The sequence below is a fragment of the Anastrepha ludens genome, chromosome 4 (assembly GCF_028408465.1).
Source record: "Anastrepha ludens isolate Willacy chromosome 4, idAnaLude1.1, whole genome shotgun sequence".
Taxonomy (NCBI): domain Eukaryota; kingdom Metazoa; phylum Arthropoda; class Insecta; order Diptera; family Tephritidae; genus Anastrepha; species Anastrepha ludens.
In genome coordinates this window covers 11,624,075-11,640,424 of record NC_071500.1, presented here as the reverse complement: position 1 = coordinate 11,640,424, position 16,350 = coordinate 11,624,075, and the positions used below count along the sequence as shown (strand labels likewise).

Here is a 16,350-nt window from a genome sequence, read left to right as displayed (position 1 = left end):
CTATAACTTAAATGTATTGTTAATAAAAATGTATACAATGTTTGCGTGGCTAACAAATAATTAAACTTTGTGATACTTGGTATTGCCACTAATAGAAAGGCGCAATCTTGTATTTTGCCATTCTTGGTGCCCCACCTTCAAGGAATTCGGAATGCATAAATTTGTTCGCAACAAATGCAACGCTGAGGGTGGCCATAGTTATTCATTTGTCATTGCACGAGTGGACCATAAATACAATACCAAAGTATAGGTCCGTAAAATATTTGCGAAGCTATAAGTGAAGAGAAAATTAACAATCAGGAACCAGTACCGACATATTTCAATGATAGAAATAAAATCATACCACAAATGGACGAGGTAAATAAAAATACAATTCGATTTAAAGAATACACGTGCTTATCTCTTACTTCATACCTAAACTGAAAATCCGTAGGTTGATATAGATGGAGAAGATTTCAATGAGCTCGAGGCTAGGCTCTACGGACAAATACATCATGAGGCCGTGGATGCCACAACGGTGGACGTAAACAACACGACAGAAATCCAAGCAGAAGGAAAGGTTAGCGTAGAACGTATTGTTACTGAAAAAAGTGTTGTGAATAGACCTGCTAAAACACATCGTGTGCCCGATACCCGCTACTGGGCAAATAGCTTAAACACTTCCAAGCTAACTAATAAGCCCTCAGAAACAAAACATGAAGCAACCGTTAGCAATGATATCAATCTCAATAGAAACATAACTGATAATGGTAAGTTTAAAGTGTGGGCATTACTATGGAGAAGATAGATATTTATTAAGTGGGTTGCACATATTACAGAGAAATTATCAAAAAATTTTACCTTGGAGACAAATGAAAGCGGTGTCAGGACAAATGAGAATAATGCAGAAGTTATTTGCAAAAATGAAAGTCAGTCGCCTAACATTGGTAAAGTTAAAAAATCGGAACCACTACAACCACAAAAATCTGAGACAAATAACACTCCCGGTAATAACTTGCGAATAAACCCGACTGCAGTAGTTAAAAATTCAAAGCTAAATTTAAAAAAGAAAAAACAGGAACAAGTGCAGCGAAATGGGCCTTTTATGCAAAAAGAGACAAAGCTGCAAAAAGCACTTTTGTTACAAGCAAAGAAAAAAAAATCTGAAAATGTTCGTAACAAAAAGCTTAAACAAAAACCGGAATTAGTAAGTATTGTATTGGATTCGTCGTCAGATGGTGATGGTGAAACAAATAAATCTGACGATGATGTAGTTTTAATACCGGCGAAGCCTCCACCTACAATCACACTATCTGACAGCGATAATGAATGTAGCGCATTTCAACTGGAAGAGAATGCCATGGATTCTTGTGATGTCGTATTTGATAACAAAATATCTAAATCAACCTTTATTAAACCAAATGAAGTTCGTAGCAATGTGACAAAAGATGCATCGAGTAGGTGTGCATCACCATGTTCTGTGCTATCATCAGATGACTTCATTGGCCAGACCGACCGAAGCCGTTTACTTGAAGACAATTGTATGGCGGATGATCAAGATCTAGTGCTGCTGACTGCTGATGTTGACAGTGTAATGCAACCGCCTAAGAGTCAGTCAAACAATTTGAAACAAGCTAACCCGGTAGCCAAGAATTCCGCCCCCGATGAAGTTATATGTACAGCTGAATTTACGGCACCGTTGTCAACATCGACAATTGCGGCAGTAACTGAAAGTATCCATACATTGCAAAGCCAAAATAAAGAGCGGGAAAATTATTGTGTAGATCAGACGGAATTTAGAGCGATGGATGTATATGAAAGCGAATCTGATATAACTGACAGTGTGTACTCCAAAGGCACAAATCGAGTCAGAACCATTATTAACGCAGTTGACACCAGCTCCGAGGAAGATGATGTACAACAAACCTCATCCAGTCAAAAGGTGAAGCGCTTCTGCAAGCGACGAACCTCCAGTAGCAATCGCGGCTCTGATGCACATAACGACGATGCGAGCACGGATGATGATATGGACGATGGTGTATCGAAAACGGGGGTGCCATTTATTTTACGTGGTAATGCTGTTGAGCGTAACAATAAAAAGCTACGCAAAAGTATAAAACCATTAAACACCCGACGAGTTTCAGCTCGTGGTGTCGGTAATACATCTGGGAAAATGTCCGACACTGAATTTATAGCCACATTGAACAGCTTGGTGCAAGGGCGTGAAGACGAACCAAACAAGGAAACAGGTGAAGAAAAGGGCGCACAGGATGAATCTGGGGACGATATGCTGCCGAATAATAATACTCAATGCGATACTGTCGCTGAAGAAAAACTATTATCACCGTTAGCCAGTGATCAAGAAAGTTTACAGTCAGTGGAAATTGTAGAAAAAACTGCGCTACCAGCATCTTTTGCTCAGGCAGTTCCTGACGATGCTGTGACTGGATTGGATAAGATCTTTGATTCCATTGATAATATGCCCGAAACGACATTCAATAAAAATGAAAATGAGTACGAATATAGCTCAGACGATGAAGTCGAAGTTATTCAGCCACCTGTGCAAATATCTACGAATGCTGAACAAATAGAAAACCAACACGCTTTACCCATTCGCCATATTGTTTATAATGAGCAGAATTTACAGCAGAGCGGTTTGGGCTGGAATGAAGAAATGGTAAAATTTTATAATTTCTCTTGGCATGGAGAACGTTTTACGCTGGTCGGATTACAAAATGGAATGGAAAGTAAGTATATGAAGAGTATGTAAGATACTTATGATTTATGCCAATATATATAATTTTATTATTCCAACTTTATAATTTGCATAATTTCAGGGGATCCTAAACTGTGGAAAATTTACTCAGAAGATCGTTTTCCCAAGTCGCGTCCTTATAGCAACTTGAAATGCTACAATTGCTGTGAGTTCGGACATGTGCGCGCTAAATGTCGACGTCCAAAAAAGCCGCCTATTTGTTATATGTGCGGCGAAAGCGGTCATTTTGAGCCCCGTTGCCCAAACACAATTTGTCTAAGGGTAAGGTGATGGCAACCATCGAATGATTCCATATATCTTATTGTTTTCATGGTTTTTAGTGCGGAAATAAAACTCAAGTGTTTACGAAAAGCTGCAATGCTTGCACATTCCAAAATCGACTTATTTGTCCCATTTGTAAAGTTCGTGGACACTCCATAAACCTCTGTCCAGACAAATGGCGTCGCTACCACTCAACGGTAAGCTTTGTAATTGAAACAACTCAAATAAGAAAATATTGAAAAGACTTTCAATTTATCCAATAGACCCAACCGAATGCGTACCCAAACAGCGAAATAGAGTTTAACAAGCGCAAGATGTGTTGCGTTTGTGGTGCTAATGGACATTTTTCCGACACCTGCCGCAGCGCTTTACGCTTTATGCAATATCCAGTTATCGTGAGCCATGTCAAATCTCATCAAAAATCATACAGCGATTTGTTATTGAAATCGCCCCACACTGGAATCGCTCTTAATCTGCTGTACAAGCCTAGAGATGCAGCTGTATTTCAAATGGCTAAGAAAACCACACCAAATGGTTACTATGCACGCTTCTTAAAAGCAGTGGGACTTGGCAACTTGCTTAGACGTAAGCGAACTAGCAAATGTTTGGCAGCACCCGAAAAGCCGTCAAAGCAAGCTCGAAGTCTCTCGGAACATGTTGAGCGGAACACTTGTGGTATGGGCACCCCGTCTACCAAAGGCAATGTGGGTAACCGGAATATAGCACCAACAGCAGAAGTGGCGCCAAATCAGGTAATAACGCAAGCGTTTCCGATTACTTACCTTTGCACTTACAATTTTTTTTTTTACCACTTTAGGTGCAGGAGGTGAGTGGCAGCGTGACCATAGCCGAGGCAGTCACATCCGATGGCCTTGATGTTAGTGCTGCAGAAGTTATGAACACAGAATGTACCAGCAATACAAGTGAAAATGACACAAACAATGTGAAACAAGCGGATGCTGATAAGCCTGTCACTGACAGTGGTACTGAATTCAAAGCTCCAAGCGATGCACCAACCTCAACTATTTCGCATCAATTATCGCAGAACAAAGATAACCTAACGGTAGATTCAGACTCAAATTACAGTTTCTCGGATCATTTTGCAATACCGCTGGATGATATTGCATCAAAGGGGGAAATGATTTCAGATGAATCTGCATTAGATGCACAACCATCAACATCTGCAGCAGCTAAGAGCTTAGAAATGGAAAAACGTGTACGTGAAATGGATCCTTTGCCCGACTTCATACCATTGATGGACAGCAGTGATGTGAACACGGATAAAACGGACATGGACAAAAACTTTGACACGGCGATAGGCATTTCTAGATGTTTTGTTACTACAGAAACGGATGATGAAAATGAAAGCAATGATGCAGAAAAGCCCGATGCGCCATGTGAAGCAAAGATATATCTCACTAATTTCCACAGCAATTATTTGCTTACGCCTGCTGGGCACGAATTCTTGGTACACAACTCCAAAGAGTGTAATATTACAGCGAGACTCGACTGGACATCTGTTGGTCACGTTTTGGTTATATTTGGACTACCCAGTGACCAGGACACATTTCACAATGCATTGATTCAAAAATGTCGCGAATTAATGGATCACATGAACAACAGGCAATTAAGTAGCATTAAGGTGCCTAAGCGCATAGACGCATTGATTCGGTTTCTTCGTGAAAACCTATCTCAACTGCAGAGCGATTTGGGCGATGTAAATGACTTGCAGAAGCGCATTATGAATCTGGAGAAAACGCATACTAAAGCGAATATGAAATTGGCGGAAAAGTTCCGACGTTTGCTTAATATGATATTGGTGGGTCAAGCTGGTCTGTGTGATGGCGACAAGTACTTGGATAAGCTTTTAGTTAACTTAAAATCGCTTATTAATGATTATCAGTCTCAAAATATGGTACCGCAGTCGCTACGCGAAGAGATTGATTCACACTCCAAGATGATATTTACTTCGTATCGGCATGAAAATTATCCAGAACTTATACAAACATACAACAGGATGTCGAAAAGTCGAAAACTCAGTTTAAGTATAGATCCATTGCTGTTGGGCGAGAAAATGCTAGACGTAATTCTAACAGCCGAACAGAGGGCACGACTTGAACAACCACAAACTGCAACAGGTGCAGTACTACAGATGAATCAAACATCGTCGGCAAAGGAATCTACCGACAACGAATCTAATGCACCGAGTTCAAACAACTCCAAATTGGGCAATAAGCAAAAGGATTTGTGGCAACAGTCGCAGCCATCGAAACAAAGCCAGCAACCATTGTTAAAGAGCAAAAATAGCACACCAAATGCTACACCAAATCAGAGTTTATCAGAAATTGTTAGCACACGCGCTAAATCCTCGGCATCTACACCAACAAAGAGACAAACTGTTGCATCACCACCATTTATAAACCCACAACAAAAGTCAACAGTTCCTACAAAAGTCAAGGAATCTGTTCAGCATCGACAGTCTGCACTTGATGATATACTAAATTATGATGTAAGTCCCTCAGCTGGAGGCAATTTTAAAATCCAGACCCAATCTCCAAGCGGCACAGGCAATGCCAAACGAGCTCCTTCCAAGGGCCCGTCGGTATTTTGGTCACGCGAATCAATGCGCTATTTAGATGTATGCATTCAGATGGCCGAATCGAATACAGAGTTATTGTTAAAGCTGCAACGCATACAGACCAAAGCGGCAGAGGGGGCACTGTCATATAATGACTATCGCGCCGTTATCAAATTACATGGTGCTATGGTGGGGTATTAAAATTTAAGAAACTGGCTTAACGGACATTGAAACAAGGACGATGATGATGACGAAGAGATGAAAAAAGAAAAAGAGAGAATAAATTCACATTTTATTTTTTAGATGTACAAAAACGTTTTACTATTGAAGCTTCGAAGGTTTATGATTTAGTAGAATTTTTCTTTTAAAAGAAAGAAAAGTTCCAGAAATTAATATAAAAAAAATTAAAAATTCCACTAGGTGCGCGCGGGTATAAAAATATAGAACTATGCATTTAAAAAATTATGTATTTTGTGAAGCTGCGTACGCTCACAATTACTTTCATTTAGCCGGGTTCCATTCCCATGCGCGGACTTAATCAAAACCGCCTCTGCGACAGAACAGTCTTATTAGCGTTGGATCTATCTAAGGCTTTCGATACAGGCAGTCATGCCGCGCTAGTAGTTGGCATTGAACGATCTACTCTCCCACAGGGACTGAAGATGTGGTTCGAGAATCCCCTGGGTAGTCGACACTTGTCCGCAATATTTCGTGATCAGGGCCCTTACTCTGTAATGCGATGCGAAAAGCAATGCGATGCGAAAATAAATTGCATTACGAAGGGTAATTGGTACTCTGTAGCGCTATCGCATCGCTGAAAGTGTTGCTCTTTTTTTTATTCACTTATTTTTCGCTTTAGTATGCATCACTGACCGAAATGTCAAAGAAAGCGACCAAAACAAACGAGCGATTGGAAGTAAAGTACCTATATTTAAATAATATATAGTAATGGATTCTGTAGCTTTATGGGACGAATCATCTGAGGAAAGGATTTCTCGGAGATTTATAGGAGATAACTCCAACATTATGAGTCTCAGCGATCAAAGGTAAGTTAAACTTTAAAGAATTACTCATGCTTTATTCATCAGTTTGTTCAATTCATCACTTTTGTGCAGAATTTTCGGCTTAGTAAGGAAGCCTTTATGTATGTGCTAAATAGCATAAAGGGCGAGATGAAATCTCCAACGAGAGCAACGGCTATTCCTGACATAAATTATCGACTGTTATTTTTGCGTTGGGCGTCTTCATTAGTCCCTTTGCCAAATCTGGATGTGTTGTCATGAAGTCCACTAGGATTTCGAATTGTTTCTTTTGTGTTTGCTTGTTGGTCTTTGGAGTTGCCCTATATATTTTTCCAAAAAGGTACAATGAATTAATATTTCAAATTTATAAAATTATCAAATAATACTTACATATTTGGAAATTGCGTATGGCTATTACTTGTAGCAAGAAAAATGCGATAGTGACAGCTGTTTGACATTCACTTTGGCAATACAGAGTGCTGCCGATGCGAAAAGGGAGAAAAACTTGCGAAAGTGCAAAATGTGAATGCGTATGTCAAAATACCGAGTACCGATTTTGCGATTTCGTGAATTTTTTCTTTCGCATCGCATTACAGAGTAAGGGCCCAGGGGTTGTTGTTGTAGCAGCATAAACATTCCCCATGCATATACGAGGAGTGCTGCTAAAGTGGCAGTCCTTGGCCGCATAAATATCCGGGCCGATCCGGTTGCGTATAACCCACTGTCGTGGGAACGGGCTAAGGGTGTCGCAGGGTGACATTCTTTGGCCCTTGCTTTTCTACGTTTATGTTTTGAAACGTCTTCGTCCACCAGAATGAGTTTCTTTAGCTCATACGCTGACGATTGGCATCAGGCAATGAGGGATGGTTTGTGTTCAAAGGTGGAACATGATTATCTCTCCACTATTTCTCGCTCCTTCACTGCAATAAATCACCAACTTTCCCCACTAAACCCTCGGCGACCCTATACATAAGGAGGAGGTCAAACTATCACTACGAATCAAAGTCGATGATGCACCCATTTCGACCGTAAATTATACCAAGATTCTGGGAGTCACTTTCGATAGTTTGGTCTCCTTCTTCGCGTATACAACCGCGATGCTGGTTGCGCTGAAGCCATAGGCAAACAAACAATTCGGTGGCAGACCATGGACGTTTCAATAGGACTCAGCACCGTCTCACAAAGCTCGAGTGAACCAAGAATGGCTAAAAAATAACGTTCCGAACTTCACAACGTCCACACAATGGCTCAAAATCAACCAGACGTGAATCCGATGGATTATTCTCTTTGGACCATTTTGGAGAGCAAAGCCCGAATGAAAATATTCACCAGTCTCGAGGCGATTGTGTGGAAGTCGATTGTAAGAATTCCCCATAGATACAAAGTTATGGTAGAAAATGTAACTGCCCGACGAGAGTTTGATGCGCACAGGTAGCTGTCCTTCGTTTGGGGCACTTAAAAGTTTAAACTCGTTTTTCACGAAACTATATTTTTATTTTTTCCGGCACGGTCTGCATGATAACTCATACAGTTTTTAATATGTTTTGATGTGGTTTTTTTTAAATATTCGAAAATGGTTCTGTATAGTCCGGATTTTTGATATTTTTATTAAAAAATTTTATAAACCTAGTTAAAGTGTGACATTTATGATGTAAGGCGCATACGCTTTTTTAAAATGCCGTAAATTGTAAAATTTTTCAAAATTCGAATATCCGGCTCGACAGACTATAACTACAACTTTATTTTACAAGATTTTTTTTGCTTTCTACAGATCCATCAACATTTCAAGGAGAAATGATGAAGACTGTTGAGCAACTTTTTTTCATTGTATTTTGGGTCACGTGATTTTTGTATGGTAATTTTTCTAAAGAAAAATTAAAATAATTTGTTTTTGTAATGTTTAAGTACTAAAAAATAATGTATACATTTTTTTCTATTTATTTCTATTGTTATCCCTTCTAAAAACAGTTTTTCTTTTAGCGCATTTTTGGCGCTGCTGGACGTATGTAACCCTTAACTGGCTTACATTTCTTTTTTGTTTTTTTTTTTTGTGGCCTACACCTCCACATTCATCAACACAACAGCGAAATTTGTGTGATTTAGTACCATTTCGTTCGGGATAAGATCACTTAAGAAACCAACTTTTACGGAAATGGTTGGGGTTTATTTTCACTTTCTTTGCTCTTTGCAGTTTAGTTTTACTGCAGATAAGATTCCTTTTTTGATCTCCTCCTCTGAGTATTGAATAGTTGTAAAACTGGTGAACCCAAAAGTATTAATGCAACTCCTAGGAATGAATGCACTCGTCTTAGCTGATCTAAATCAATATGTCTACTTAGACACTCATTCGCCTAAGTCGCATTTTCAAATATCACAATGTAACCTCTATAACCTTAATCTCTCTATAATCGTAATCGTTAAAATTTTTTTATTTTGCTCCATAATTATAGCGCATTTCTAGCACTTTTGTTCTGAGCCATTTCAGATTCAAAAGTGTTAGAGAGCACACAAGCTTTTCCCTTATGGCTTGCTGGGTACAGCAGCATTTTCCTTTCTGCGTTTACCTGCGTCTTTTCCATTGCTTTTTAATAATTTTAGTCGTGGCTGTACTTTCACTGATTTCATTCGAAATTTTTTCTTGTGATGCACTAACACTAGTACAGTTATGAGTGAACATTACTGTACCTGTATTACTTTTTCCACCCTCCAATTCGGCTATGCGTTTTACTTTCGTAGCACCTCCTTTTAGGCCCTTATCCATATTTATGACACTTATTTTTTTATTTTCCTTGTCCCTTTTAGCCTGTTATGCCTATTCTTTATATGTGACATCTCGTTTATCATCCCCATACATCAACTCACAGTTTGACGCCATGGCGTCACCTGCCCTAACCTCAACCATACATATCAACCTGCATGCATAAATTAAAATCAAAATACCAGGTTCGATACAGCTTCCCCTTTGGATAATCTTTTAATGCTTTTGCAAAAACACCAACTAGCAGAGAAAACCATCCAGCTTCTTTGCTTGCGTAACATGAAATGTTCTTTACAATCGGATTTTAGAGTATATTTCGATGTTTTTGTCGGGAGGAGAAAATTTTTGTTTATTTAGAAGTTCCGAGCAATTGCAGATATTTTGGAGAGTGAAAAATGGAAAGTATGCCAATAATTTATTTTGGATGTGAAATCAGTCAACTAAAAAATACGTTAGTCGAAGACGTTTTATATTTACCTCAATCATCGACCTGTGTGGATGAACATTTTCTATAAATAGTCTTACCAAAATAATCCTTACCCACCAATCTTCTCCATTACATCAACCGCTCTGGCTGGTTGTATATATCGGCCCGTTGGAGGTCTCAGTGGTATCAAAACGGCGCTTTAGTGCTACTTGGAAGTGCCAGAGTGGTACTTCAACCATTTTACATGCCTACATATGCACCTACCTTACCAAAACAAAATATACAAATGTTCTCCATGGTAGAAGGTTGAAATAGGCTCGCAACAAAAACATCTGCCTCTGTTTTTACTAATTTAGAGCATTCGACCCCCACCACTCAATCCTGTCAGTTCCCCGCGGGACCCACGTTGAAGGCTTTCCTTCGTAATGCAGGTAAATTAACTTCTTGTTACATCATTGGCGCTCGTGCAACTTGATCATCCTGCCGCAGTCTTATCATTACTGATTTTATGTAATGTTCCAGTTTCCCACTTTTTAGGTGAAGGTAACATTTGTCGAACGAGCTCATATGCGCTCAGTCTGCGGTTCAGTTATCGTTCGACCAGCCTCCGCAGTTCCGTCAATCGCACGCATTCTGATACTGCGTGTTCAGGTCCTTTGACTTTATCGAGAGAATTGGCAGTAGGGATCACTGACGTGTTTAAATCAGTGGAGATATTGTCTGAAACCCCCGTGACCAGAAAGGAACTGGGTCACATAGAAATTTAGTTTCCCATGTATCCGTTGCCTCCCGGTTCGCAAGTCTGGAATTATGGCGTGTGTCCGTCTTCCGCTTTGTGCTGTGTCCCACTGCCGATGCCATTCATCAATGTGTGTTTCTGCTAGTCTATTTCTATCCCGATCATCATGTTCACGGCGAAGCCATGTTGCCTGCGCTGCTCTAACTTCGAGGTAAATGGGTAAACTCCCAGTGAGTTCAGTGGCTGCTGCGTCGGAGATTGTACGGTAAGCTCTACACACTCTGAGATTGTGCCCTTTTCAGCTCTCTGGTGTACGATTTATGCAGCACAGCTTCTGCCTAAATCGGAGCTGCGTAGAGCATTATCTATTTGCTAACTGATGCGAGTAGTAACCTTGATGTTTGGTTAGGTCCTGGAAAGGCAGTTACACACCTTAGCAGCTTTGTGTCCAGCTTACTTGAGTTGTTCTTTGAAGCGTAGCCTGTGACCTATGAAGACATCAAGGTATCTTAGGTGTGTACTGGAGTCTATAGTGTGACCTTCAACTATGATGGAGATACGTTCCACCTTTTTCCGGATACTTAGTAGCACTAGTTCGTGTTCTTGTTTGTCGTTACATCGCTTCTTGTTTCGGCATATCCTACTAAAGTTTTTTCCTGCATTTCATTTGACATTTTTCAATTTCAGACTAACTCAATTTGAACCATGGAAAGATACACACTCGAGCAACGCGTTAAAGTTATTCAGGCTTTCGAATTTCGAAGAAAATCATCTTCAGTGATAAAGCATATTTTCACCTCAGTGGATTCGTCATTAATTCGTCAATGCGCATTTGGGCGAATGATAATCCAAGAGAGATTGCCGAAAAACCAATGCACCCACAAAGAGTGACTGTTTGGTGCGATTGACGGACCGGCGGCATCATTGGGCAGTATTTTTTCCAAAATGAGGCCGATCAGGCAGTTACTGTGATTAGTGTTCGCTATCGTGAGATGATAATGAACTCTTTATGACCTGAATTGAAAGATTTGAATGTGGACGATGTGTGGTTTCAACAGGACGGTGCCACTTGTCACACAGCTAACGAAACAATGGCTCTTTTGCGCCAAAAATTTGATGGCCGAATAATCTCACGTCGCGGCGATGTCAATTGGCTGCCAAGATCATGTGATTTGACACCGTTGGACTTCTTTCCTTCGGGTTATTTGAAAGAAAAGGTGTACGTCGATAAGCCAGCAACAATTCCAGAGCTAAAGGATGAGATGATTCGGCACATTAACGGCATAGAACCTCAATTATGTCTCAGCGTCATCGAAAATTTGGACCATCGGATGGAGGTGTGCCGCCGAGGCCGCGGCGGCTATTTGGCCAATATTTTTTTCTACGCGTAATTGAGTCATACCAATATTATCATAATAAAGAGAAGTGGAAATAATTTCCTACAAAAATTGTATTTTATTGAAAATCAACAGCGGCCCGTGAAACTTAACCACTTTTTAAATGCATTCCTATTGACTTATTTAATCGGAAGACTCTGGGGAAACCCACCTGTGATATTGTTGGTTACTGGCCCCTAGTCTGTATTGTCGACTAAGCGGATGCCTGTGAAGTAGGAGGCTATCAGTTTTAGCATGGAATATGCCATCGGTATATGCATATCAGGATCAGCCGTCAGGATCTGAAGTTACAGAAAGCCCCAGTATTGGATGGCACTCCAAACGCAGTAATTAAGATGGCAATTCAATCAAAGCCCGAAGTTTTGAAAGTAGTGTATAACAGGTGCCTGCAAGAAGGTTTACTGGATTACTGGAACAGACTAAAACATTGGTGTTTTGACAACAGGTTAATACCAGTCCGAATGCGAGCTAAAATTAACGCGTAAACTTGCGCAGACTGTGTCAAGGAGCATTTATATGAATAAACGAGGCATTTAAATGCATAAACGATTTTTCGTTGAATGGTTTTCTATCCAAGAATTAAGGGATGAGGGCCCACGCCCGATTAATAAGGTTTTAGAGTGCGTTAGCTGCTGCCAGGGCTATCAGCTCAACTTACATGAATATAATGCATATACTTTTTTTTTTAATACTAATTTTATATTGTTGCTTTCACAGCTTGGATAAAGTTGTTGATTGAAATTATGTTCACTTCATTTGGAATCTTGAGGAGTTCAATCCAATTGTGTTTGAGGAGACGGATTCTGGTTTCTTCAAGAGAAACAGAGGACAACAACAGTGGACAAAGCGGGCAAGTTGGTGGTGTATTGCCTGTTAGAAGGTGTTGATGGGTGCAAAGAGTGTGACCTAGGCGAAGTCTTATGAAAGTTTGAATGCGCGTTTTTGAAAAAATTGTTGGATAAGTAGGCGTCGTGACTTCTCGATTTATGGCTGTGTAATGGTGGTTGAAATTAAACCAATTCTGCATTCTTACGTTTCGGATGTAGTTTAGTATAAATCGTCTAACATCTACCTTTTCGACTGTGGTCTTTGTAGTTACAGGTGTTGAGTTAGTCGATTTTGTGACACGATCGTTACCCATGATACCAATGTGTCCAGGTATTCATAGCAATTTAATCTTTTTCGATGAGGTATTCATAGCAATTTGATCGTTTTCGATGAGCATATCTCTAATTGAATTGACTGTAATCGAGGCATGGGTTGGATTTTCGACTGCTTTCAGGACCGACAAGCTGTCGGTACATATGAGGTCTTTGGAAGCGGTCTTTAACACCATGTTGATTGCGCTGCTGATGGCGGTCGCTTCTGCGGTGAACGCAGATGCAATGTCTGGTAGTATTTGCATTTTTTGGACGTGACCAATTGTGTCGACAACTGCGTAATTGGGGAATAAGACTTTAGATTCGCATAGCTTTACGTTCCAGGAATAACTGACGAAAAGCATCAGCCAAAACATTGGATTTTTTGGGTCTTGAAAGACTGATCATAGGTTAGATTAGGTTGGAATGGTGGTCTAAGGAATGAGCAAACTTAGACGAAGATAAACGATTTCGAGCTTTGCGATACCATTATGAAGGAGGTGAGGTGAAAGAGAAAACCCGATGGGACGAAAGGAGAGGGCGGGGAGAGGTGGTGGTGGGACGGTTAGGAGTGTGCGGATTAAAAACGATGACTGTGCTGCGTTTGCGTCAATCGCTTTGTGCTGCTGATGAAATTCATCAGATTTTGAATATCAAGGCCTTCTTTACCAGTAGGCGTAGCAACGATGTAAGAGCAAAGATGCTGGATCTTAACCCCGCCAGAGCAGGGCAGCTAAGGAGAAGGTGCTGAGATGGTTCCGACTCATCTTCCATACATCTAACGCAAAAAGGACTCCAGGTAATTCCAAGTCTTACAGCATGCATTCCTCGAGCATAGTGCCCTGTGAGAAAATCCACGAGATTCGAGAGCTGATAAAGACTGACCATAAATGCAAAAAAATAATATACAGGACAAGATATATCACCTTAATTTCTCATTATTAATAAATCTAATAAATTATATATGATTGCAATAAAAATCTATTTATTTCATTTTTTTCATTTCAGAAATATCGGCAAAACAAACTTTAGCTACAACTGAATAAATACTTTTCTTAAGAGTTCCCACAGTCGATTCCACTTTGCAAGTATTATTAGACTTAGTTATTCGATTTCCATTTCTTTTAAATTTCTCAATTGGCTGTGGTGAATTTGAAGATATGCCTTTTTTATTTGATTTTTCACGTGAACAATGCAGCTTCTTAAGCACCCACGCATTGTTACATTGTTGAGTGTAACGGTTGATTAAGTCGTGTCACCTTGTTGCATAGTTATGTGGTTCCTTTGCCTTCGGTTTACATTTTCCCAGAATTTTAGTCCATGTCCATAGCCAAGTAGTCAACTTTTGTGTGCCGAAATAAATCGCAATTAAAACTAATCTGATTTAATTAGGTAAACCTACGTGAAATTTAAATTTTAAATACTAATGCAACTAAAAATGCTAGTCTAAAATCTTAACAATTAACAACAGCAACAACACTATTACAAACATCCAGATAACAAAGCGAGACTTTACGCTGCTGACGTTTGCTGTTGTTCGGTGGTTGTCGAACCTGCTGCCGACGCTTCTGTTGATTTTTCATTGATGGCCAACCATGGGCAACGTTTCTGCAATTCTGCCCTGTATCTGGGATGACTGATGGCATACACGAACGGATCAACACAGGCGACCATTTTGCATGTACAAGCTGGTATCATAGTAACACCCGGCGTCAGTAAACTCTTATCGCCAAATGCACCAATCAGTGACATTACGCCGTATGGCGTCCACGATACAAAGAACAGGAAGCAAATAGTGATTGCGGCCTTAGCGATACGAATTTCAGCTGTTTCCTTATTCTTGTCCACATTCGAACGTAAAGACTCCACATTCATTTTCTTAGCTTGTTCCCGTAGCGCCTTCTCGTGACTAAACACATGCCCGACTATTTGGCTGTAATAATAGATGATCATAGAGGTCGGACACACAAAGCTGCAGAAGAATATGGTGCCAACGAAGAGGCGTGTATCGAAGCTATCGGTTAGGTAGTCGAAAGTGCAGGATGTTAAGTAGCCCTCTGAAATGAAAAATAAAGCTATTTTGAATTTGTTTGATTGAGTACTTTATTCAAATCAAAAGGTTATTCATTTTATTATTATTAAGAGCCTTTCAAGCTCATAACGGACCCATTTCGCGGTCGATGCCCCTATCTGCGATTCGGTTGCCAAACCTAACCTAACCGAAGAGCCTTTCAAAAGACGTGCGTAGATGTTGTTTGAAGATACTAGATTAGATTAGATTAGATTTGTGGGGGGTTGGACAAGTCCAAGCTTTCAGTGAGGAGACCATTGAACTCGTACAGAAAGAATACAGATAGGAAAGATAAAAAGTGGGTGGTAAGACGAATAAATTAGTTTGAGGTCACTCTTTCACAAATCTCTTGGATTCGTTGATGAATCTTAAGAGATCCAGAATAGGAAGAGTATGAACTGTATCCATTCTCAGTATATCGCAACCCAATATTCTAAGTCTGATTCTGGAAAACGCCGGATAGCTACAGAGAAAATGCTCTGCAGTGTCGTCATCCTCAAGACAAGATAGGCATATCGGGTTGTCGACGACCCCCATGGCAGCCGTATGCTGACCACAAGCGTTGTGCTCTGTGATTACACCCACCAGTACTCTCAGGCCCTTTCACTTAGCTACTCTGCAGGGGCCCAACTCAGACCAACGCTTTCTGTGGGTAGACCTCATGAAGTCGTCAATCCATAGTTGAATCGGCTTTGATACCTAGGCAGGGTTCAGGGCCTAGCGGCATACTTACAGAGTCTTCATTCGCCAGTTTATCGGTTAACTTGTTCCCTGTAATACCACAATGTTCAGGCACCCAAGCAAGACTAACTTTGTTGTGTTTTGCAACACTGTTCAGCTTTGTCTTACATTCGTTCGAAGAGCAGCGTGGGTTAGAGGACTCTCAGTGCAGCTTGACTGTCACTACAAATTCCATTACTGCTACCCGGCCACTTTTTCTCAATTAGTTACAATCAGTTTTTTGGGATGCGAAAGGAATTTTGTTTGTGGATTACTTGCAAACTGGTAAAACAATAAATTCTGAGTATTGTATATTGAAACCTTTTGGACCAGCTGAAGGAAAAAATTTCGTGAAAAAAGACACAGTTTGCAAAAGAAAAAAATTATTTTCCTGTGACACATCCATCCTGGTGAATACGGACTTTCCTAGCGACTTTCATTTGTTTCCAGATGTTTATTTTGCTAAAAAATTCCACCTTTAAA

At 40.2% G+C, this 16,350-nt stretch overlaps 2 protein-coding genes across 3 annotated transcripts in view; one reads left to right on the top strand and one right to left on the bottom strand.

Annotated features, from left to right (window-relative positions):
* Positions 1–197: 197 nt before the first annotated feature.
* On the top strand, positions 198–5,908 carry LOC128860015 (uncharacterized). Its single transcript, XM_054097226.1, has 7 exons — positions 198–357; positions 434–749; positions 819–2,726; positions 2,817–3,016; positions 3,076–3,213; positions 3,280–3,768; positions 3,834–5,908. Exons 1-7 carry the CDS (start codon positions 349–351, stop codon positions 5,793–5,795), a joined length of 5,022 nt encoding a protein of 1,673 aa, XP_053953201.1. The 5' UTR covers positions 198–348; the 3' UTR covers positions 5,796–5,908.
* Positions 5,909–14,034: 8,126 nt separating this feature from the next.
* The window catches only part of LOC128859632 (opsin Rh4), a 72,350-nt gene continuing 70,034 nt past the window's right edge, over positions 14,035–16,350 (bottom strand). For both annotated transcript variants that reach the window (XM_054096588.1, XM_054096589.1), the window contains exon 4: positions 14,035–15,133. In XM_054096588.1, coding sequence (XP_053952563.1) covers positions 14,589–15,133 — 545 coding nt within the window. In that variant the 3' untranslated portion in view covers positions 14,035–14,588. The remainder of the gene's footprint in view (positions 15,134–16,350) is intronic.